The 23419-nt window shown below is 38.9% G+C and overlaps 1 protein-coding gene across 1 annotated transcript; it reads left to right on the forward strand.

Moving 5' to 3' along the window:
* The first annotated feature begins 337 nt into the window (after window positions 1-337).
* Window positions 338-23419, forward strand: LOC125240918. The gene is made up of 10 exons (XM_048149103.1): window positions 338-712; window positions 2681-2876; window positions 9077-9233; window positions 10016-10176; window positions 10766-10932; window positions 13726-13866; window positions 16183-16347; window positions 16796-17021; window positions 17775-17931; window positions 19581-23419. The coding sequence occupies exons 1-10, from the start codon at window positions 581-583 to the stop codon at window positions 21457-21459; spliced, it is 3381 nt and encodes a 1126-aa protein (XP_048005060.1). The 5' UTR covers window positions 338-580; the 3' UTR covers window positions 21460-23419.

Consider the following 23419-nt stretch of genomic DNA (forward strand, 5'->3'; position numbering starts at 1 on the left):
CGGGCGACGTCGCCGCCGACGTGGACGCTGACGCGGACGACTCGCAGCAGGACCTGCTAGAGGAGAGCATTTCGTGCGTCAACCTCGAGACGGACTTCGAGAAAAGCATCGATGACATCGCCAATCAGAAGCTGCAGGGCAATGGTGTCCTGTCACCTCCGGAGCGCCGGCACCCGCGCCCGCGCCACCGCAAACACAAGCAGCACTCACGGCACAACTCCCACTCCCGAGGAGAGCAGTCACCTCCTAATGGCTGCCTCCCACAGAAGAAGAAAAAAAGAAGTCTCGCCACAACCACTCACCACCTAATGCGGTGACATTACATGTGAAAGGTGGAAAGAACTTGAACTTAGTGAGTAGTAGTGAGTGTCAGGTGGAGCAGGAAGCCGAGGAGGACAGTTCGGAGGATGAAGTGCTCAAGTTTAGTGTGAAGTTACCTTTAATTAATGTAGTGCGGCAGAGTGGCAAGCCATACAGTCACGAACTTAGTCAATTATCAACAAAAAAGAGCAAATCCAAGGACCCTGTAAAGGAAAGGAGGACTCATGCTGTGACACCGTGTAGTGGAAAGCCCAGATCTATGTTAGATATTTGTAGTTCCAAAAGCAAGAAGAAATCTAAGAAATCTGATAGTGGCCCCACATATCACAGTCAGATTATGGACACAAATACTATTAAGATTAAAATTAGAAGAACAAGTGTTCATGAAACGGTAAGTTTCTTTTATAGTATTATCATCTTTTAGTAAATTCTCTTCATTCATGCACAGTTAGATGTGAATGATATTGATTGACATAGTTATGAATTGCAAGAAAAGGAAGAAATTACTACATTGACTTGAACTCCAATATTTCATTACGGAATAATTAAAACAAAACAACACTTCCATCTGGCAAAAACAAAAAAGAAATAATATGACACTGAATTTGTACCTAAACATATTTGATGTCTATAAACTGATAAAAAATGTAAAAAAATGTAATTATTGTGCTCATCCTAGTTTTTTTTGTAATGACTAGCTTATTGCCTGTTACCCTTGGTTCAGCTCTAAACAGTTGTATTAAAGTAAACATAAACATATCAATAGAACACTTGACATGAGTATATTTTATGATTTTCATTACTCTGCAAAATTAATCATGCAATTTGACTTACATATTTAGTAGTATATCTAGAATTATAGCCATAAACATGTAAACAATAAATGTGTCTAATGTAATGAGCATAAAAATGTATTCCAATATTTTTGTTCTTGTAAGGGTGTTACATCAACACACAGAACAAAACACTTACTGAATGCAACTGTACTTACTGTACCAGTACTGCTACTGCCATGTGATAGATTACCCAGGGAAATTGGGTTTATCCCTGCTTCATAACCATTAGTATGATCTCTTATAAGTATTTGTTATCTTTGACTAGCCTATGAAACCCATAAAATACAAGTTTTGCACCTACATTGGTAGCTACCCGCTGGTTAGGGACAGCCACTTGATCTTTTTGACAGCACTACTCTTCGCTCCGGTAATAATAATAAGTCTATTATGAAGTTCCTCTTTTTTCTTTTATCAGCTCCTTGAAATTATTTGTAACTTAGTACTATTTTTATTGTTTTCAGTACTCTAGGTCCTCTATGCTATGTATTTGAAGTTTACTACAGGCATTCTATGATTTATTATTGATATTATATCATGATTGCATTCCATAAGGTCATTTAAAAGATATTTACAGATGTACATGAAGTTAATATTTAGAATTTACATCTTTCCTTCTTCAACCTAAAAATCAACTGATACAATAAAAGTGTGTTCTTAAAGCACCACAATTTTTGAGGTATTATAAATTTAGTTAGAAATTGATATGTATAATTATTATATGTCTATAACTCATCTGATATACTTTTCTAAAATAGTACATCATACAAACAATAAAATCAATATTTTAAATACATCACCCATGATGCTTTGAATTTGGAATTTATTATTAATAATTAAACATAATCATGTTTTTTATCGTCTATCACATATGGAGGAATGGTGGTGTTTCCGCCTAGAGAAGCTACTATTTTCTCTGAAACTAAAACAATTAAGTTGAAATTGTGTACATAAATTGGAGTTTCTAAAGCTTACAAGCCTGAAGGAGCGTAGAGAGCGTGGAGACCTGATCGAGACATACAAAATACTAACCCAACATTATGACCTCAAAGATTTTCATAAAATGCTAGAACGTAATAACAACACCCGTCTGAGAGGTCATCAGTATAAACTGGTCTCTCGCAGGTCATACAACAATCCTCATAGACATTTCTTTAGTAATAGAGTGGTAAAAGCTTGGAATCAGCTCCCGGAGGATGTAATATCGGCCCAAAGTGTAAACGAATTCAAGAATAAGTTAGACAAGCACAGTGCTAATTCCACATAACACCTGAAAATAATAAATGTATAAGTCTGATTGTAACCATAGGCCGTTTTTCTTCTAAGAATTAATTTAGAGAATAAAATGTTTCATGAAAATATTCATTACTTATCAATACACAGTAGGTAGTGATATGGTGATTCTCAACCAAACAACAATAACTTTTTCTAATACTTCTTCTTTAAATTACTTTTATATAAAATGATTGAAACAGAAAATGATCATCAAAGATAAAATTAAAATCATTACATTTGTACTATTAAAGGTGCCGCCGACGCCAACGTCGATAGCCGACATAGGTCAGAGAAAGTCGAAGAAGAAACGCGCGGCGTCACCGGTGGGCAGCGTGAGCTCCGGCGAGGAGTACGACCCCGCGCGCCCGGACACGGCCGCCGCCATCAGCGTCGCCGCGCCCAAGCCGCGGCACCCGCCCACCAAGACGAGGAAATCTAACTCGAAAAGTAAGTATTTAGTTCTTTTTTTTTCTTTGACATTTTCTTAGGGCATTCCTAGCTATCATCTAAATAGACTTAAATATACAGACAAAAAGGATCACTGTCTATGTCTATATCCTCTTCAATAGGCTACTTGCCTCCTAGTCAAATCAGCTTATTTTTAAGAACTCTCAAAACGACTTTAAACAACTTGCTAATATGGAAATCAAGTTGAGTGACGTAACGGTTAATTCAGTTGTATTAAATAGAAATTGGATTTAAAAATAACATTTGTCCATGTTTTTCTTATAATTATCTGATGCTTTATTTCGTACATGGTATAAAATATTTTATTTTAAGTAGAGTCAAGTTCCCAATATAAAGCCTGACCAGGAAGAATAAAAAAGATTTCATTACAACTATTTTCTTCCCTACTATACTGAACTGTCACCGCATACATCAAAATATCACCCTCTTGACAATAGTCATATATTTCTAGTCAAGCTTAAGTCTAGTGAACTAATAGTGAATTATATGTAATAAAACTCGTATGCGAGTTCTCGTACCGTCTAAATGGGCTCTAATAGTGAATTATATTTGTAGTATTTGGGTATTTTACATCATTGTACTAAGTACCCACAGAATAAATAATTCAAAACTCAATACTCAAGTGAAAGATCTAGTGAGTCATATGTCATAGTAGTCGTATATTAATGTTGAGAGCATCCCAATGCTTTTTAAATTGTGGAATTTAACAGCCAATCTATTGGTGTTATGCAGCACCATATGTTTTGTAATAACTAATTAATTGTCAACTTGTAGTAATCAGAGAGTTACTTCATTCTGTATTAAACCCAATTACGCCATCTACATATATTAGCTATCAAATTAAAGCACATATTTGTCTTATATTGACTACTTTATGTGTGCTTTCACTAGCACTGTCACGCCAAGTCTAAGATTATTGCATGGTTATAGGTGATAAATTGATAATGATAAGTATAAGTGAAAGTGTTACCTGTGTACCTACATAAATAAGAGATTGCTAAATCTAGACTTTATCACAACGTAAATGTATCACAATGTCATAACATAACATTGGTCACGTCTTTGGTCACTTATTTCTTGTTAGTGTTACATTACATACATACTCCTTGTGCTAGATTTCCTCTAAGTCTACATTTAGTACACCTACTTACAAGGTTAAATTTATTATTCTCCACTACCTAGGTTGTCTGGAAGAGATCGCTCTTTAGCGATAAGACCGCCTCTTATTTTACCTCTTAAGTTGTTGTTTATACTTGCTATGTTGTTTCGTGTATTGAGGTGTGCAATAAAGAGTATTTGTATTGTATTGTATACTCCACTAGGGCCTCCCTAAGTTAGTCCTGTGACCAAAATCCGTGAAGCATAGACCATTATGCTATTAAAAGGCTCAGCCGGCCTAGCCGGAATGATAATCGTTGACGATGAAAAGGCAGTCTGGCTCTGTGGCGCCACTACAGCAGAGCTATAGCTACAATAACGATATTATCGTCAGCGTTTGTGCTTTTGGCTACGTACCCTGTTGCTGCATTACTTTATTGTACAGTCAAGTGCAAAAATACGTATCGATTTTATCCGCTCAAAAATATGTACCGAGACCTTATTCCGCCGACATAAAGTGCTATGGGACATATTTTTGATAAGTTGTACGCACCCATATTTTTACACTTGACTGTATGTGGACCATTGGTATATTCGTTTACAATTAAGGTAAGATGTATCCACAGAATCGAATCAGCAACGAAATATCGTGCAGCAAAATGACGTATAGGGTTATTATGCCACAGACAGAATAAATCAATTTATATTATGTATGTGTAATTAATAATAATGCTTTTTGACAAGCCTTAATAATTTAGAGATTATACAATTGCTCAAATATATATTGAACCTATGAATACAACACCAATGATATAACGTAATTTTTTTTTATAAATATTTCAATAGTGATTTGGATTGTTATTAGAAACGCCATGTACCTATAGAGTTCGTGTGGTGAGACTCTAGTTTACACTCATTAATAACATATGTAAGTTTATGCCAAAACAAGTATTTTTGTACAAGTTTTTATCTCTGACTGTACTTTGTTTGCAACAGACAACAATTACTATTATCAACTAGCTTTTGTAGTAACAAAAAGTAGCCTATGTCATTTTCCATCCCTTCAACTATCTCACTTAAAAAATCACGTCAATTCGTTGCTCCGTTTTGCCGTGAAAGACGGACAAACAAACAGATAAATACACTTTCCCATTTATAATATTAGTATGGAAGAAACCAAAAAGTTGATTTGCGCTGTTTTCTCATCATGGCCATCCTCTTTCTCCAGTATCAGTTAAGTGGTCATAATATTGCACTGTCATTAAATAATCATGGCAAAAATATATTGGGCTTGCAAAACACAACAACAACAAACACTTCATAAAAGCCTCTAAACAACAGAGTTGAAAATGACCTACAGTGAATTCATCTTTACTTGTCCTATCATGTAAACAAACGGAAAGTCAGGTATGATCAAAGACAATTGCTAGTAATTGGAAATGTCGATAAAATGATGTATTAACGATAATTTGTAAATAAACGCTGCTAACGTCATCAGAGGATTTTCAATTTTACGTCACACATATAATAACACTAGCTATTGCCCGCGGCTTCGCTAGCGTTAGAAAGAGACAAAAAGTAGCGTATGTCACTCTCCATCCCTTCAACTATCTCCACTTAAACAATCACGTCAATTCGTCTCTCCGTTTTGCCGTGAAAGACAGACAAACAAACAGACACACACACACTTTCCCATTTATAATAGTATGGATTTTAAGTGATTATTAATGTGTAATTCCAGATAGAAGTGAGATCATATTTTTCAGCTGTTGTTTACATGATAAGACAAGTAAAGATGAATTCACTTTACATGCTTATGTTATAAGTCACAATCTTATATTACTAGCATATGCACTGATTAGTGATTACTCATATGTGATATACAATGAATGCTGACGGCTATTTATTATTGTTTTAATCTAGTTTTCAAATATTTCGTGTAGCTTGTTTATCTTCATTTTAATAATGCTCTGCGAATTTATTGCTATTAAGCGTTACCTTACATAACTACATCAACTACGAGGTGCGGTCCAAATGTCTCCGGCCCGACAAATATGGCGGAAGAGTTTAAAAAAAGTATGGATATCATTGTGTTCGTCATTTATTCCACTTTTTTCGTGTATAGTTTCTTTAGGTGACTGTTGGCTGTACGTTTTTTTACGGTGTTTAGTGCTAGGTTAGTGCCCAAACTTTTATCGTGCTTACAGCGAGATGAGTGAAAAACCGTGAGTTCATGAAACTTGAGACCAGCATACACACCGCGTAGCGAGTTTTTTGAATGCAATTGCTACTGTAGATGAACCATGGTTATGTAAGACGATACTCTGTACAAAAGAAAATTAATGGAGTGACAACGTCATGGTGAAAAGGCGCCTAGAACAACCTCTGTCACAAAATGCACGAAAAAAGATAAAGGCTACGGTATTCTAGGGTTGTCACGAAATTCTAACGATTTACATAAAAGAAGGGTAGACTACGGTAAATAGCAGATGCTACGCAATATTTTTTGTCCAATTACAATAGCAGATTATGCAGAATAGTCTTTAAAAACTTAGCAGAGGCACAAGGGCATCTCCGCGACAATTTCCCCGTTCACGCTGCTTCATTTTACAAGGTTGCTATGACGAAATGTGTCTTCAAAAATATTCGGCACCTACCTTATATTCGAGACGTGACCCCAAGTGATTATTATTTGTTCTAAAAACTTAAGGTAGACTGAAGTAGAAAAAAAAAAATCTTCGTTTGACGAAGTGACCCGTGCGGTTAAGGGCGATTTTGAGGACAAAAATCTTTATTATTTTTATGAGGTGATGGAGAAGCTTATAAAGATATTTGAAAAGTGCGTGTGACAGAGGAAGACTATATAAAAAAATAAAAATAAAATTGTAAAGATATGTAAGCCCTTTCTTTGTTAGGCCGGAAACTTTTGGACGCACCTCGTACATGTAACTTGAGTTGTATTTCCTGAAAACGGCGAACATGTAGGTATTTTAAAAGTAATTTAAAGGTAAAGCACACTTGGATGTATTCATATTAGGGTTGCTTTATTAAATGTTTTTTTTTTCTATCAGATGTTTTGATAGAATCTCAGAGTTGAACCCTTGAAGCATGACGTGTACTCTCCTACTGTGGTACTCATTTTTATGGGCTTTATGGCACTTCAAGATACTTGGCTGTTCAACATTACTGATTATTGTATAACTGGTTCTTCATACATTTCATAGGTAAAAAAATCTCTTTAGCCCGTTTTATGGTATCCAGAGTAAGGTGGAATTTCGACTGGGGGGAACGGAGAGGCGGGCGGCATTTCACCATTTCATAATCACCATATTTTCCATGTTTTACACTATTACCTAATGTCTTATGCCATGCACCTTACAGTAAAATATAATAGAATACAATAAACTTAAAAACATTGGCATCTTAGGTATATTTTTAGTGCACGTGCGATTTTTTTCGGTCTTATTTAAATATAAAAAATATTTTATGCTATATGCTGAGCGAACGTAATTCCTGCTAATCTTGCTAATGCGAAAGTAGCTCTGTGTGTATCTGAGGAAGCAATCCAAAGGAATTATATAACTGAACTTAACTATGATGAAAGAATTGAATTTAATATTTACATTTTCATATCTTTTTATCAAGTTTCTGCAATGCTTATTTCCCCCCTTCCGAATCCAAATCTTTAAATTATAAAATTCTAGTAAGCTGCACTAAACATACAGATATTTGAGAGATTTAAACTTACAAATATTTTGTAAAGTAAGGAAGTTTTTCCTTACTTTACAAAATATTTGTAAGTTAGTGTTTTCGTATTTTTTAAAAGGAAATGGTACTAACGTACAATATATAATGTGAAATGCGAAATATAATAATACAATTTATGATACGATATTTATGTAAAGCAGTCAATATGTAATTGTATAGTTTTCATTCATGCTGTGCGAATTTAAAGGATTGCTAAATTGGCTAACTGCTCACAAACTGTCATCTTATTTGTATCCACGAATCTAGTGTCGACACCACCCCGATAGGGTTTCAGGGCACTCTTGTATGAACATACCTACCAAATTATTTTAGTCTCTATTTGCCTTTACACAATTTACATATAAATAAGGAGATATGAAACACAAAAAACATACAAAATAACTATAAATAAGCTAGTACTATCATTATTACTGACTTGTCATGGATGTGTAGTTATTTATGTATATTTCTGTCTGTGGCATAGTAAATAGCTAATTACATAATAAAGTCCCATGCATAAAAACTTCAAAATCCAGTTGAAGTTCACAAGCTGAAAGGCTGTTTATGCACTACGTGTGTGAGAAATATATAATAACTTATTAACAGTACTCTTTATGAAGCTAAAGGACCATTATCCGATGGAATGACACATATCGTCACAACTTTGAATAAAACTCCTATCATCTTCTTGCAGCCACTGTAGTAACTATGTAGCACAGATGTCATAGATACCATAGATCAAGCAAACGTATCTACTTAGCGTGTCAAATGAACTCAGTGAAATCCACTGAGTTGTCCGTCTTTACTCGCAGCTTGCAGCTTTCGGGCGTCAATTTTTGTAAGTTGAAGTCAACCAAAACATAAAAAATGCCTCGTTACGTGATATTCAATTGCAACAACACAACAAAATTATGAACAATCAAGAGCCTGAGACATATTTAAAATTGCAGGCAAGAATCAACTTCAGTACAAAATTTGACACGCTCAGCCCCTATACAAATATATGAATTTGTTTCTTCTATCTAAATTAAGTTCTGTGCTATGTAGGATATTTACAGAGTTACTGTGTTTCTTCTTTGATATATTTTCTGTGACACAGTGAATTGACTATGGTTTTTATCAAGTGAGGCCCTTTATCAGAGTTACTACCTAAAGCTTGACCAGAAATATATGACTATACGCGCCATGTGACGGAATTTCATTAGAACTATTTTCTTCATACTATACTGAACTGTGACCCCATACATCAGAATAACAGCGCCCTCCTGACAATAATCATATATTTCTGGTCAAGCTTTAATTTAGTAGTTTATTAACCCCTTTTTATGTTATAGGTAAAACCGAAAAGACTGACAAAAGTAGGGTTAGCGGTTCGAGCAGTAAAGAAAGCGGTCCCCAGAGCGCGTGGGCTAGCTCCATGCCGGAAGAAATTCTCGTGAAGATTTTCGAATACGTAGTGACCTCACAGGGGACTTTGCCTGCCGTTATCAAGTAAGTTTTCACATTTATGATTTTTTTTTATTTTAGTGCGGTTTGGCGGTGGCAATGACAAATAAGCATACGGCTCGCCTGGTGGTAAGCAGGCACCACAGTGTAGTATTTTTGATTATCACATTATTGCCACCCAGCCAAACAAGATATACGCGCCAAGACAAATAATATATCAGATAGATAATTGCACACGCCACGATCTGGAGAGTCTGGTAGATACATACATGATAGTACATACAAAATGCCAATATCGGTGTTCCGGCTTGTGCTTTAGTCATGTATAGCTATGGTACTACGATCCCGAATATCTAGTCGTCAAGTCTGAGAGCGAAATCATAAAATACCCCATAGTCGGAAGCCCGGCACAAAACGTGCTAAAAGATCTGATTGTGGTAAAAGTTTCCAGAAAAGTAGTAATGTTCTCCGCCTCTTAGGAAAATATACATACATACATACATACATACAATCACGCCTGTATCCCATGAAGGGGTAGGCAGAGCACACGAAACTACTCAAGTTTCAGTGCCACTCTTGGCATATTAAGGGGTTGAAAGACAACGAAACTGTGACATTGCAGTGACAGGTTGCCAGCCTCTCGCCTACGCCACAATTTAACCCATATCCCACAGTCGCCGCAGTCAGTGCAGTTAGGAAAATATTACACCAACTAATGGAAACTTTCAATATGGGAAATACTCTCATTCGTGTAACATCTGTGCTAGCTAGCAGACGCCCTTAAGCTACTAGTTTCATCGTCCTTGATTTGTATCATTTGGTTTCAGGCTGGGCAAAGTGTGCAAGCTGTGGCACGCCGTCAGCCTCCGGCCGGAGCTGTGGAAGCAGGTGGACCTGGCGCAGTACACCAGCGAGAAACAAAAAACCGATTACAGACTGGTCTCCCTCCTCGAAAATCGGTTATCTCATTGCCAGAGTCTCAATATCGGTAAATATACTTTATTTTGGCTGGGGTAGCCTGAATCACTTTATTTAAAATGTAAATTGACACAAGTACAGTTTTACATCTGTATTCTGAATGGCGTATCATTGAAATACTTTCCTCATGTTTTAATCAATTTTATATGTTTTGCATGAGTTTGACCGTGGATATCTGAATACATCTTGCGATTTATATGTATGTTTCGATTGTTATGATATATACGTATTTGCAGTCACAGGTCACTTCATATTAAACGAGTTATACATTAGCGGTTCGTTTTAAAGGACAAATTTCTCTCAGCATTGTAACAATGTATACCTTATAACACTGTACCGAAGATTCGCAGAGGTCCTATTTTTCGTGTCGTAGACTTACGACAACTATGAGATTTATTGTTATGTGAAGCTTTTTAAGCTACTTATAAGAAGGATTTAAGGGAAGTTATATAACTATAATATTTTTCAGACAGGTAGGGCATTCGAACAGATGTGATCTCAGTCCAATTTTGCAAGATTTTAACGGATACGTCGTCGTATTCTCCATTTATAAAAAATCTATAAATAAACTGACACTGACATATAAATGTGACTTGCAGCCCAATGGAAGGTGTGCAACGTGTCATGGGTACTGGCGTGCCTGGTAGAGTACTGCCCGAATCTGGTGGAACTGAGCGTGGCGGGCTGGAGTCGTCTCACGCCCGAGCAGCTTTACGACCTCGCGCAAGGGCTGCCTAAGCTGCAGCGACTGGATCTCTCACTCACGGTATGTAGGAAGGTTCTAGAAACGTGTCATAGGTGCTGGTCTCCCTGGTGGAGTGTTACACGAACCTGATGGAACTGGTTGGAGCCGCCTCACGCCAAAGCAGCTGAACGACCTCGCTTAAGGGCTGCCTAAGCTGCCTGCAGGGGCTCGATCTCTCACTCACGGTATGTAGGAAGATTCTAGAAACCTGTCATTGTTGCTAGCCAGCAAAGAGGATCGAGTATTATAGAGAGTTACTGTCAAAGTAAAATGCAAAGAGCATTGAATCACTACGTTTTAAGAGTCTGCACTCTCGAACAACCCTCGAACCGATTTAAGCAAGCGTTTTTTCGAGGGTCGTGACGTCATGTCACTGCTACCAACACAAATAAATCGCTAGGGCTCGACCAACCCAGTCCCTAATATTTATCGATATCGATAAATGTGCGATATTTTGCAGTATGGCGACATAACAGTAAATTTATACATATATTTAAAAAATGTCTGGGATGGCTGTCAGAGGCGTATTTCAAGGATTTGGCGTTGGCATCCTGAGCCAGTCAGGATTACCGCCCCGTTAAGTGACGATAAAGTATGAAATTTAAGAAAAAATGCTGCTTTGCTACCCTAAAAAGAGCCTGCCGCCTTTAATACGCCCCTGTATAAAATGAATAAAACAAAAGCAAAATATAACATCACTTTTCTTTTACATGAAGTATTTTTTCAACTACTTTACAGCACTTCTCAGTTGAACTAATTTTGAGGCGTTTGCAGAAAATTCCTATGATTTACTGTGCCTGATGTTCATATTTGGCACTGCCTCCTAATTAAGAGTTTTGTTATAAGCCAGTATTTGTTGCTTCATTTAATCTTCGTGTTCCTTGCATGTTTACCAGGGAAAGTTTTACTGCAAAAAGCCTTGAAAACCTTTGCCCAACATTATCTTCATACAGGAGATGGATAAATATGCAGATTCTTCGTTACCTGTTAAAATTACCCATAGATTATCGATAAGTTGGTCACACTCTATTGGTATTTTAGGTTATTTGTTTGTTTACGAAAAAACTTATTTACAGAATGTTTTCGCTTAAATCGTAGACTTTACATGATTAGTACTACTTTAAATTGATTAAATGAGTAATTGTTAGCAACTCGAAACGAAAATATAATAAAACACCTACTAGTTACCGACCTGCATATATCCAGTGCAAAGCTAGGCAAAAACAAGCCACAAGTTGATATTTTCAAATATCTAACACCACAAATTTCACACTTTTTTATTGGTTTGCCCGAAATTTCAATAATAATTTTAGTTATTTTATTATTTACTTACAAAATTCAAACGAGTTACGACAGATTTGACGTTGACGACTTGACGTTTTGAAAAAAAAAAACACGTAGGTCAGGCCATAGACTAAGGATATATGAAACTCTATTATCTATGTATTTGTACTACCAAAATATAATGGACTTTAGTACTATTAATAATAGATGTCATTTTGATTTGATAGCATTTTTTTTTGTGTCGTAATGTTGGCAATCATCGCTTGATGATATTATCATACTATGGAGTGACGACGGGCTGGTAAAATGTACAATCACAGTGCATAGACTGCCATCTCTCGACACAAGCATAAAACTTTTGAACCTCAGTTTTGACAATTTGGCCCATATTCTTAGCTTGATATGTATTAAAATGTCAAATATTAATATTAGAGCCATCTAGTCGAGCGTTCCCCAAAAGTGTAACGCCATCTTGGCCACCGTACCTTTTTCTGTATGGCTTTGAGGTACTTTTTTTTCTTAGACCTTATCCGTCTATACGGAGTTACATATGTCTTTGCTAGCCAGCTAGCTATTGTAGTACTGCCACTGCTGCTGAGTTTTTAGTCACGCAAAGTAACCTAACTTACAGCGCCAAGGATTGCATACGACGTGGTCTGGGTGCCAGCGAGTCTGGTAGTAATGCTGCATATCTTATGGTAATTTTTGCAAGATGGAAATCTTGTTAAAGCAAGCTTGCACAGTAGTACTCAACTCCATTTAATATCTCTGTATTCAGGATTTGAAAGTACAGTATTCATATTTTATTTTGAATTAGCTTTGTTTACGGCTACTTCGTAAATTTTGGGTAATGTGGACGATAACGATCCCTCAAATATCATAATGTAGTTCATGAGATGATAAAGCTGAGCAGTGGGTACATTAATAATGCAACGCTTATTGCCCTTATTGGGTATACTTACATTATTCCGCTTGTATTTTCGTTATCAAACAATCCGCACGGAAAGAGAATGCCTTACTTCGTGAATTATTTTGGTACCGGACAAGGTCTTGCGCACATATTCAAATCAATGAATTTTGATCTGGACTCATGATTCTGTAACGCTACTTTTGCGTCAATATTATAATTTGCCGCCCACTTATTGGACTTTGTTTTTCTGCAGTTCGTTTATATCACATTAAGGCAACTTTTATATTACAATTTATTTAGAATACACAGATGTAGAGCGGAAAGAATTTCCTTCATATTTTTACGGAAACGTACGACCGTGTCATGCTATTCCAGTCAGTTTCAGTACAAAACTGACACTGAACTGACACTGTTTGAACTATTAATAGCATGACAAATACGAACGTTTCTGGAAAAATACGACAGGAATTCCTTTCGCACTACATCTGTATTTCTCTGTCATGTCAATTTGTCAGCTATACAAGTAGCCGAAAGTTTCCAAGAACATTTGGAAATTTGCAGAGTATTCATTTTACATATAAATTATAAGGATAAAATAAAATGTTTTTGTTTGTTTGTAGTCGGAGACTGGCGGCTCGAGCACGTGTCTCTCTGCGGGGTCGATGGCGCGGCTGGCCGCTAACTTCGGCGAGCGCTTCACACACCTCACGCTGGCCAACAACAAGTTCACGGCGCTGCCCCAGATCCTCTCGTCTATCGCGGTACGTATTCAATAACCGAATATAAGCCTTCTACGTACTAGTGGACTGCGCTTCATGCAGAGTCTGTGCTACCGCAATGGCGAACATCTATAAGAATGAAAAGAACGGGTTAAGCCACTTCAGAGTCATGAAAATGTTCGTAGACTGAACCTGAGTCTGTACCGGATGATTTTCATACGAGTACTTCCATCGCGAGAGATTCAGTGTAACGGACGGAGCGAAGAAACTAGAATAAACATTGGTCTGTTGTGTCATGGCGTCGTCGTGTTGAACTGACTTCGATCTCATTTCCCGCTTCGCTCGCTACTTTAGATCGGAGGCAGGAAAGCAAAAGTGGAAACGCTTTCGTGATGGAGATATACAGCTAACTTACTCCAGTCCTTTGTACACATAACATTCATTCATTTTACGCTCATTTTCTTATTTTTGAAAGGGGCTATAATAAATTTCATACAATGGCAAACTTATTACCATCAATGCATAATCCTGTTCGATTGTAGATATCTCAGATTATATGACAATTTTGATGTCCATTTTAATGCTTTGACAGTACTGCCCGTGTCTTACGAGCCCCAATGCAAATGATATCGTCTAGTATGAAAAAAATATTATGTCCTAACTTCGACCTCAAAATTCAGGATGAATTAGATGATTAGTAGAACATGTAACATAAAAACAAGAGAGCTTATAATGCATATTTTATTTATTCAAAACATAAATTAACAATTTTCCTCACTAGTAAACAAAAAAACATAATTTCACCAAATGTAACACTCGCAAAAATGTTCGTCTTCAGCGTAGCCGATGCAGAAAAGAACAACTACCACTTGGTGGCGTCACCTTTTGCATCTAAAACGGCCTTAATTCTGAGCGGCATTGTATCTACCAACTGTCTATACTCCTCAGGGGTTATTCCATTCCAGACACCCACAAGTTTCTCCTTAAAATCAGCTTTGGATTTAGAAGGATCTTTTCGCAACTTTTTCTTCATTTACCACTACAAAGTTTTTATGGGAGACAAGTCTGGACTGCTGGATGGCCATGATATGGTAGGAATTTGTTTTTGTTTCAGCCACTCCATCGTTGTCTTGCCAGTATGACATAAGGCACCATCTCGTTGAAAAGTAAATCCATTTATATACTTGAACTTTCTTATAGACGGTAGTGAACTCTATTCCAAGATGCTTTTGTATTTCTCTGCATTGACGGTTCCATCTATAAATTGCAGACATCCCACACCCTGTGCCGACATACAGCCCCAAATCATTTAAAGATGCTGGAAACTACACCTTGCGTTCAAGACAGTCTTTGTGAAATGCATCTCCTTTATCTTGAATGACTTTACTTCGTTCATCGCCAACTATGACCTCAAATTTGGATTTGTCGCTCCATATTATTTTTCGCCACTGATCGGCAGTCCAGTTTCTGTACTTTTGTGCAAATTTCAACCTGTTTTCTGCTTTTGAGTAAGTAATGGTTTCTGTTTAGCGGTGTGAAAACCGAAGCCCATTATTTTCATTACTGTCTTTCAGGTATCGACTGAAATGTTTATTTTGATCGCGTCATGCCATAGTTAGATAAGTTCTCCTGCTCTTGCATGACGATTTTTCCTGATGATGCTCCTCAAAATCCTGTTTTCTCTTTGGCAGTTATTCTTCGACGGCCAGATTTATTTAAACAGGAGACGGTTCCGTGTTTTAGTTGATGCTGGATGATTGTATGCGCCGTAGATCTTGGCAAAAAAGGTCTTTGGATATTTTGGAACGTAGATTTGCCGCTATTGTTACTGGAAATTATAATTTTCCTCACTGATTCAGGCACCGACTTACCTCTTGCTATTTTGGTATAAAAATGTTGTAGAATAATTATATTTTTTACAGAATTTACCTTTTTATGTAGCCATATATCATATCAGACGACTTATAATATTATTAATTCAATTTAAAATATTATTGTATAATATTAATCTTACTAAACTATTTTTATTTAAAATAGACGACCTATTATGCCTCAAATATGAACTAGGCGTATTTTTTTGCTTTAGATATGTTATTTTTATGATATGATTATATTAAAACATATAACATTAGGGCATTTTGTACGGCGCAAGATTAAACTAGTTTTAATGGCTTAGTGTGTCGTGTATTCCATTTATCATCAAAGTCAATCTGGGTTTAAATACCAGTTTCGGAAATAAATATCGCACGTTGAAATGTGACTAGACGATATCATTTGCATTGGGGCTCGTATACATGTCTCATTATCAATATTATCATGTAACGTGCCCCGTGGAATAATGCATGTGTTTGTTAACAGGCGCACTGTCCGAATCTAGAGGTGTTGGATATCTCGGGCGCTCGAGCGACGTCACACCCGGCGGCAGTACCCCTTGAGGCGCTGCAGAAAGGCTGCCCCAAGCTGAGGGTGTTCAGGGCTGCCAACTCGCAGCTCGTTCTGGCTTCCGCTACCACGTCACAACAGGTAAATAGTCAGAATTATCGGTACTGGATACGTATCACAGGTGGAATGTCTGAGAGTTACAGAAGGGCTGTCCTAAGCTAAGGTTGTTCAGGGCTGATAGCTCGCAGCTTGTACTTAGTTAAATTTTCACGTCACAACAATTAGGTTTTGAGATTTTGGAGCATTCCGGGTACAGTATTATATAGAGGTTGATGTCTTGGTTGGATGAATCACGTCACCATGTAAGATGATCACGATGCAGGTCTGTCGTAAGCGGAAAAAATGTTCGATTACAAGTCGTAACGATGACTGGGCTTACTTTGTAGACTTTCCTAAATTAGATCTTATAGTAAATAAAATATGTGCTAGTATAAGTGTGCGACATTATAAGATTATGTCTGTACGGTGCCACTATTACCTTCATTTTCCACATCGCAAATTGTTAATAAATGTATGTTTTGCTACCAAGATGGAGTGCGTCGGCTGGACGCTGCTAGAAGAGCTGTCAATTGCGGCGGAGGCGGCGACGGAGCGCGTCGGCGTGGGCGAGTACCGGCTCGGCGACGAGGCGCTGGCGCGGCTCGTGCGCGCCGCCACGCGCCTGCGCCTGCTCGACCTGCGCGGCCTGCACCGCCTGTCCGACTCGGGGCTCGTGCGCGTGCCCGCCTGGGACCTGCAGCACCTGTTCCTGGGCGGTGAGTACAGACTGTGTACCAGTGTGAGTACAGTACAAGCTCGTGTGCGCCGCAACGTGGTGGATCTGCGGGGCCTGGACTACCTGTCAGAGCCGTGCGTCGGGGCTCGTGCGCGTGCCCGCCTGGAACCTGCAGCACCTGTTCCTAGGCGGTGAGTACAGTTAAAGGGCTAGTACGCACTAAGCGGCTAGGCGCGTGCGGTTGCGGCAGGCCGCATAGTGCGTACAGTGTTTTCGGCTCCGGTTTCATACATTCCTACCCGCTGTACGGCCAGCCGCGTAGTGCGTACCTAGCCTAAGGCAGTGGTGGGTAAACTTTTTTCATTGGAGACGAAAACATTAAGGAATTTTAAGAGCGAGCCAAATTTACACCAAAAAGTGCATTTTTACTACAGTGCTGGCCATATCACACACTTTTTTGAAGGACCGGTGGCGGATACAATCACTGGTCAAAGAGCTAGTTGTTTCAGACACAGGTTAGAAACCACAATAACATCACCCAGCAGAAGTCTTTGAAACTTCCCTGAGCTCTTTAAATGCTAATAAGTGAAAAACATTCCCAAAAATGTTTATTTCATTCCGTTAACATCAACGTAAACAAAAATGTTTATTTCATCCGTTTTGTCTGAAGTAATTTGTGATAATTAGCTGGCCATTCGACTACCGTTGGCCCTTTGTGTGCAAAATACAGCGCTGTCTTCGACAGCATCAGCCATTTTTGATATTAATGTAAATTAAAAAAAATATCCTCCAGGTTGTAACGTGACCCGCAAAAGCAACTCATGCTTGGAGCTGATCTGCGAGAAGTGGTCGCACAGCTTGCTCGAGTTGGACCTGTCGTGGGCATCCGCCGAGCGCGTGCTGGACACGGCCGTGTGCGCGCTGGCCGACGCGCCGCACAGCAAGCTTAGGTAGGAGAATACTTACCCCCATGAACCTATAATTCTATGGACGGATAACTCCGAAGAAAAACCTGTGATTCCATCATCCACATTGATAGCTTTGTCTATGACCTCATCCACTAATCTCCCGTTAGTCGGATCGAGGCGCCCGTGGCGAAAACATCTCCAGAAAAATAAGAAAATATGCCTACATGCGTTGTCAAATTGTGTAAAAATGACAATAATCGAAAGAAAAAATAATACGGAGCAACTTTTCATGCATAAATTAATACTTTATCGCGTTATTATGCGTATAATCACAATATTAATTAATGTTCATAATCGTAAACCAACAAACTGCAAAACAAGAGTGTGACCAGTATTTTTTTTAAATAGTGTTTGCACACGGCGCACTGAGTCATTATTATTTGTTAAAAACAAGATATTTGTAAGTTTCCATTAAAATAATTAAATTTAGATAAATTAAGTGAAGAATTGATTTTCTTTTGACCTGAATTATAATTATTTTGATTTTAAATCGTGTTTGCACATCGCAAACCGTCTGCCATTGCTGGCTTGAAAAGTCGCCACCAAGCCATAAAATAACATTAAAAAAAAAACGTCCGCCATTGTTGGGTCACAGCCGGTCTTCAGTGAGACTCCCTCTGTTCTATTACTACTCTGTGCTTACCCCCTTATTCATAAACGTACAATTCAAACAAACGTACGTTATCAAGCCGATAAAGTTCGTTTGTCCCTTTTCGACGTATTGGTGTGATAGAAAGGGACAAACGAACTTTATCGGCTTGATAACTTTAGTGAACGTTTATGAATAAGGGGGTTATTGTTCCGGATTTGGAACTTCACATTTTTGACACATTTGTTTTGAAGTATGTTGCGATGTGGCTGAGACGTATCGTTTGCCAAATCTAATGATTAATTCCGAATTGGTTGAATCGATTAGGCCCTATGTACAAGGAGGCGCTTAAACAAATATACGATTTCTATCAACTTACTGAAATGTCATTTGAATCGAAATGACAGACTCTGCCACAGCACTAGTTTAAAAATAAAAATGAATGATAAATGACATAATAAGTAAATCCTGCGTGATAAATTAATATCGTAAAATACTCACTAACGAAGATCCGCAAAAATGTAACATGTGATAGATTATGTTTAAAGTAAGCGAAATATTGTTTTAAGTACTTGATGTTTTTAAATATTATTACAGGATTTTATTTAAAATTTCATTAGGTTGCGCGAGTTTACGTTTTGTGGACGCTGTCATGTGTCAAAAAGAGGTTCTTCCAGCTCTGGGACAATATTTACTTACAATCGGAATAACTCTGATAGCTTCAAAACTATTTACGAACACGATTTAACTCAGAGACTTATTTTCCGTTCTGTCCGAGTATCCATTTCTCTCTGCCCTATGTTACTGTCACTATACTTACAAATACATACTAAATCAAAATTTATAATTAAGGCAATGAAAACAATTAAACATAGATATTTGATACTTGTAGTGATAGCGTTTATGAATATACGTCAATATTAATCTATACGCAACTGATATTGTTGTATTACTCATTAGGCACTGCAATACTCTTCTTCCGCTTACGCAGTTAAATCGTGTAATGTATCATGAAAAACTGACCATGGTATTTTATCCACAGAATTTTGAACTTGTGCGGATCATCTGTATCGTTGGAACCTGTGAAAAAGATTCTAATGCGGTGTCCGCACCTAGAGTCGCTGAACCTAGCGGCGTGCCGCGCCCTGCCGCGCGGCATGAAGCGCCTCTACACCGGCAAGGAGCTGCAGGATCTCAAGGACAGCTTCGACCCCGCCAAGGCCAAAGCCAAACAAGACTCCGACAAAGAGGACGACGACACTCCGACCAAAAAAGATAAAAAGTGTCAGGACGAATCCAAATCGGAGCCCCTCAAGACGCCCACCCACGGCGACGACGACAAGCCCGCTGCCAAAATAGAAGCCAAGTCACCTGACAAGTCTTCCTCGAGCGTTTTCCAAGAACCTAAAAGCGTCTCCGATACCACTGTCATACCTGATAAGAAACTTTCCGATGTTTCGATGAAATGTTCCCCAGATTCTAAGGCGGAGTCTTCCACTAGCAAAGATGCCGCGGACACTCCCGTCCACACTCCGGAGGGCAAGCACTCTACGAGAGAGCCGACACCGAAACTTCTCAGTCCCATCGTACAGTCCAAACCCGATTCCTCTTCCACTCCGAGGTCTGATTCAGCCAAAACTGATCTCGGCAGCCCCCACTTCAGTCCCGTGCCAAAACCCGATAGTCAAGTGCAAAATAGTCCCGAAGTATTATCTGAATCCTTCAAAAGCAACTCCTGGAACCTGGGACAATTCAAAACGACCCCTACCCACAGATCTGAAGCTAGTCCTCTTAATCGCTTAGACAGCAGGGTGAAAGCTAGTAAAGTTATAGAACAATGTAGTCCAACGACTTCACTAGAAAATAAACTTAGTCCGGAGGTCGTGGGGGCCAAGCAAGACATAAAGAATCCTAATAGTTGGAATTATGGTAATTATAGTCCAATGACCAGACAAGATAGTCAGTTCCCCTCTCAGAAGAGCCCCTACTCCGCGCAGCCGAGTCCGGCGCAACCCAGCCCGTACTCCGCTCAACCTAGTCCATACTCTACTCAACAAAGTCCATACTCCTCCCAACCTAGTCCTTATTCCGCCCAGCCTAGTCCTGACACCAGCCAAATGGTGAAATCGGACATCCCTAAAACCGGAGCGTGGAACGCTGGCAATTACAGTCCTATGCCGAAGCCTATGTTTTCGCCTCATCCGTCTACCCACACGAGCCCGGATCCAGGCTTAGGTGTTAAAAGTGACTCCATAAGAAGCAATCCCAATAAAACTCCCGGTCAATACAGCCCTATGTCGCGGCAAGATCGATTGCACCAGAGTCCGTACTCCCCGCGACCCAGCTCAGAAAATGTCGCTTACAACAACAAAAAGAGCCCCAGCGTCGGCGGCTACAGCCCCATGATGCGGCCGGACTGCCACCTGCCGAGCCCGGACGGCGGGCAGAGCTCGAGGCCGGCGATAGGGCGGACGCAGGACATGTACGGACGACCGGCGGCGAAGCTGCCCGACATGATGGCCGGCGGAGGCGCTGAGCTGCCCGGCGCGTGGGGCCTGGACCGGTTCAGCCAGCTGGGCAACCCGAGCATGGAGTCGCTGGTGTGGGGCGCCGGCGGCTCGTACTCCGCGGAGTCGACGCAGGCCGCGCCGCGCCTCGACAACATTCCCTCCATGCTGAACACGCCGCCCCCGCAGGCGTGGCCCGGTCTGCCCTCGTTCACGTCCAGTGCGCGGAGACCCAACAACGACATGAGTGACCCGTGGACATTAGGCCAGTTCCGTGTGGAGCCCCCTCACCAAGTGCACAACACGTTCGTGGAGCAGAACGTGTCGTTCGACTCGCTGAGCGCGCCGCACGCGCTGCCGCACCTGCCGCAGAGTTACCTGGGCGACGGCTTCTCGGGCTCGCGCCTCGAATGACGCCCGGCCAACCATCTCGCCGCGCTCTCTGCGTATGTATACACCTTGAACAATTATCTTGTAGAGATTGTATATAAGATTATCTTTTTTAGATGTAGCATTAACAAACGTAGGTTTGCATTAAAATTATTTTGCAGCCTATGATAGGAAGACGAGAGCTGAATATTATATAGTTAATTCATCCATCTTAGAAGTTGGATTATACACTGAGCTAGATTTTAGAGTGATTCTTTCTTACGATACCAAACAGTTTTCATACCATTTAAGAGACCAAGATGATATTCTGCTTTCCCGACGCGACATCATGTTTTTGCAGAGGCGATACGTTTTTTACAATCTGCAGGTACAGATATTTTGCCTTTGATTAGTTACACCGGTTAGTAAATCGTACAGGAGTTATATATATATATATATATATGTATACATAAATGTTATATTGACGTATATATTGTCAAGGCCTTGTTATTCGAGGAGCCACGTGTTTTACAAATATACCTCAGTAGATTATGAAATAGTGCCTCAGAATCTCGATAGTGAGTATAATTTACAAACGATTATTAGAAGCAGAAGTTTGAATCATCCGTTAATAATACTACTGGCTGCAAGAGAGGGCTGTGCTGAACTATGTGATGTAGGTAACGCGCGCTAATAGCTAACCGTATACTATCAAAACTGAGTTACCTAAAACTAAACATCTTTAAGAGTTGTGTCAAAATTTAACACATTCGTTAAGCATGGTTCAGGCAACCCATTCTCTCTGAAGGCCTGTGTGTCGAGATAGTAAGCCTTGAATGTACATAGGTAATGCAGAAGCATGCCTCTCATTTCGCTTCTAATGTTACAGCGTCTGAGTGCTTATTTCGCGTCGAAAAGATACATTTATCATAGGATAATCTTGTTTCTTTCCTATGTTCTTGGTTTTATATGATTGTTGGTACTCATTCAATAACATTCATGACCAGTCATACCGGTCAAAATTACGCAGACGCGTATGCGTAGTGTCAGGGCGAGATAAGTTGCTATTGCAGTTGATTTTGATAGCCCTGCGACTGCGAGGGTTAAGTGAACACAATCATTTCATCGAGAATGGATAATTTTATAATAACATTTGCAGTATTTGCACCGGCGAGGCTATCAAAATCGTTTCTTATTATATAACTTATCTTCGACTGATTCTATGTATACATGTTTAAATCTTAACGGCATAAATGACTGCTGCTTAATTAGCTCACTTGAGGCTTCCTATATTCATCAACTTGGTCTTACAATTTTATATGAATTGTTTTCTGTAACAGTGTGTACACTCGATAACATGCAATAACAATGAACATTCCTTTTGTATAAAAAATATTTAACAGTTGTTTTCACATTGCAAAATATTATCTGTATACAAATATTTGTATTATTATATGCTTTAGATAATTGTTTAAGTTGGTTTGTGTTACTTCTTCAAGACATCATATCAGATATTTTCTATTTTATAAATACTTATTTATTAGCATATTTTGTATGATATAACATCACTCTGTTTCTAAGAAGTAGTACAATATCACAAAGCTCACATTATTAATGCTAATAAATAACTGCTACTTTTTGTTTGATATACCGAATAGTCAGAAAAAATAGGTCAAATTGTCACTCTGCGTCGATAAAACTTTCTTAAGCTGACTAATATACTCTTGTCCAAAGAGCTCTAATTAAAACTAATTGACAAAGTATAAATTTTTAAATGTCTTGATAATATGATTCGTCATCTCATTTGTTACAACGCGTTAGTGTAAGCATTCAAATTAATATAAATTAAGATTGAGCCGGGAATCGGTAGAGCAGCTATTAGTTATCGTAAGGTGTTTGTCACGGATTTATGAGAGAAACGCTAGGACATATCCACAGTAAATAAGGTTAGAGTGGGATCGGGTAAGCGATGGCTTGTGGCGACTGACAATCGTATATGGCTATA

This window comes from Leguminivora glycinivorella, chromosome Z, assembly GCF_023078275.1.
Source record: "Leguminivora glycinivorella isolate SPB_JAAS2020 chromosome Z, LegGlyc_1.1, whole genome shotgun sequence".
Lineage (NCBI taxonomy): Eukaryota > Metazoa > Arthropoda > Insecta > Lepidoptera > Tortricidae > Leguminivora > Leguminivora glycinivorella.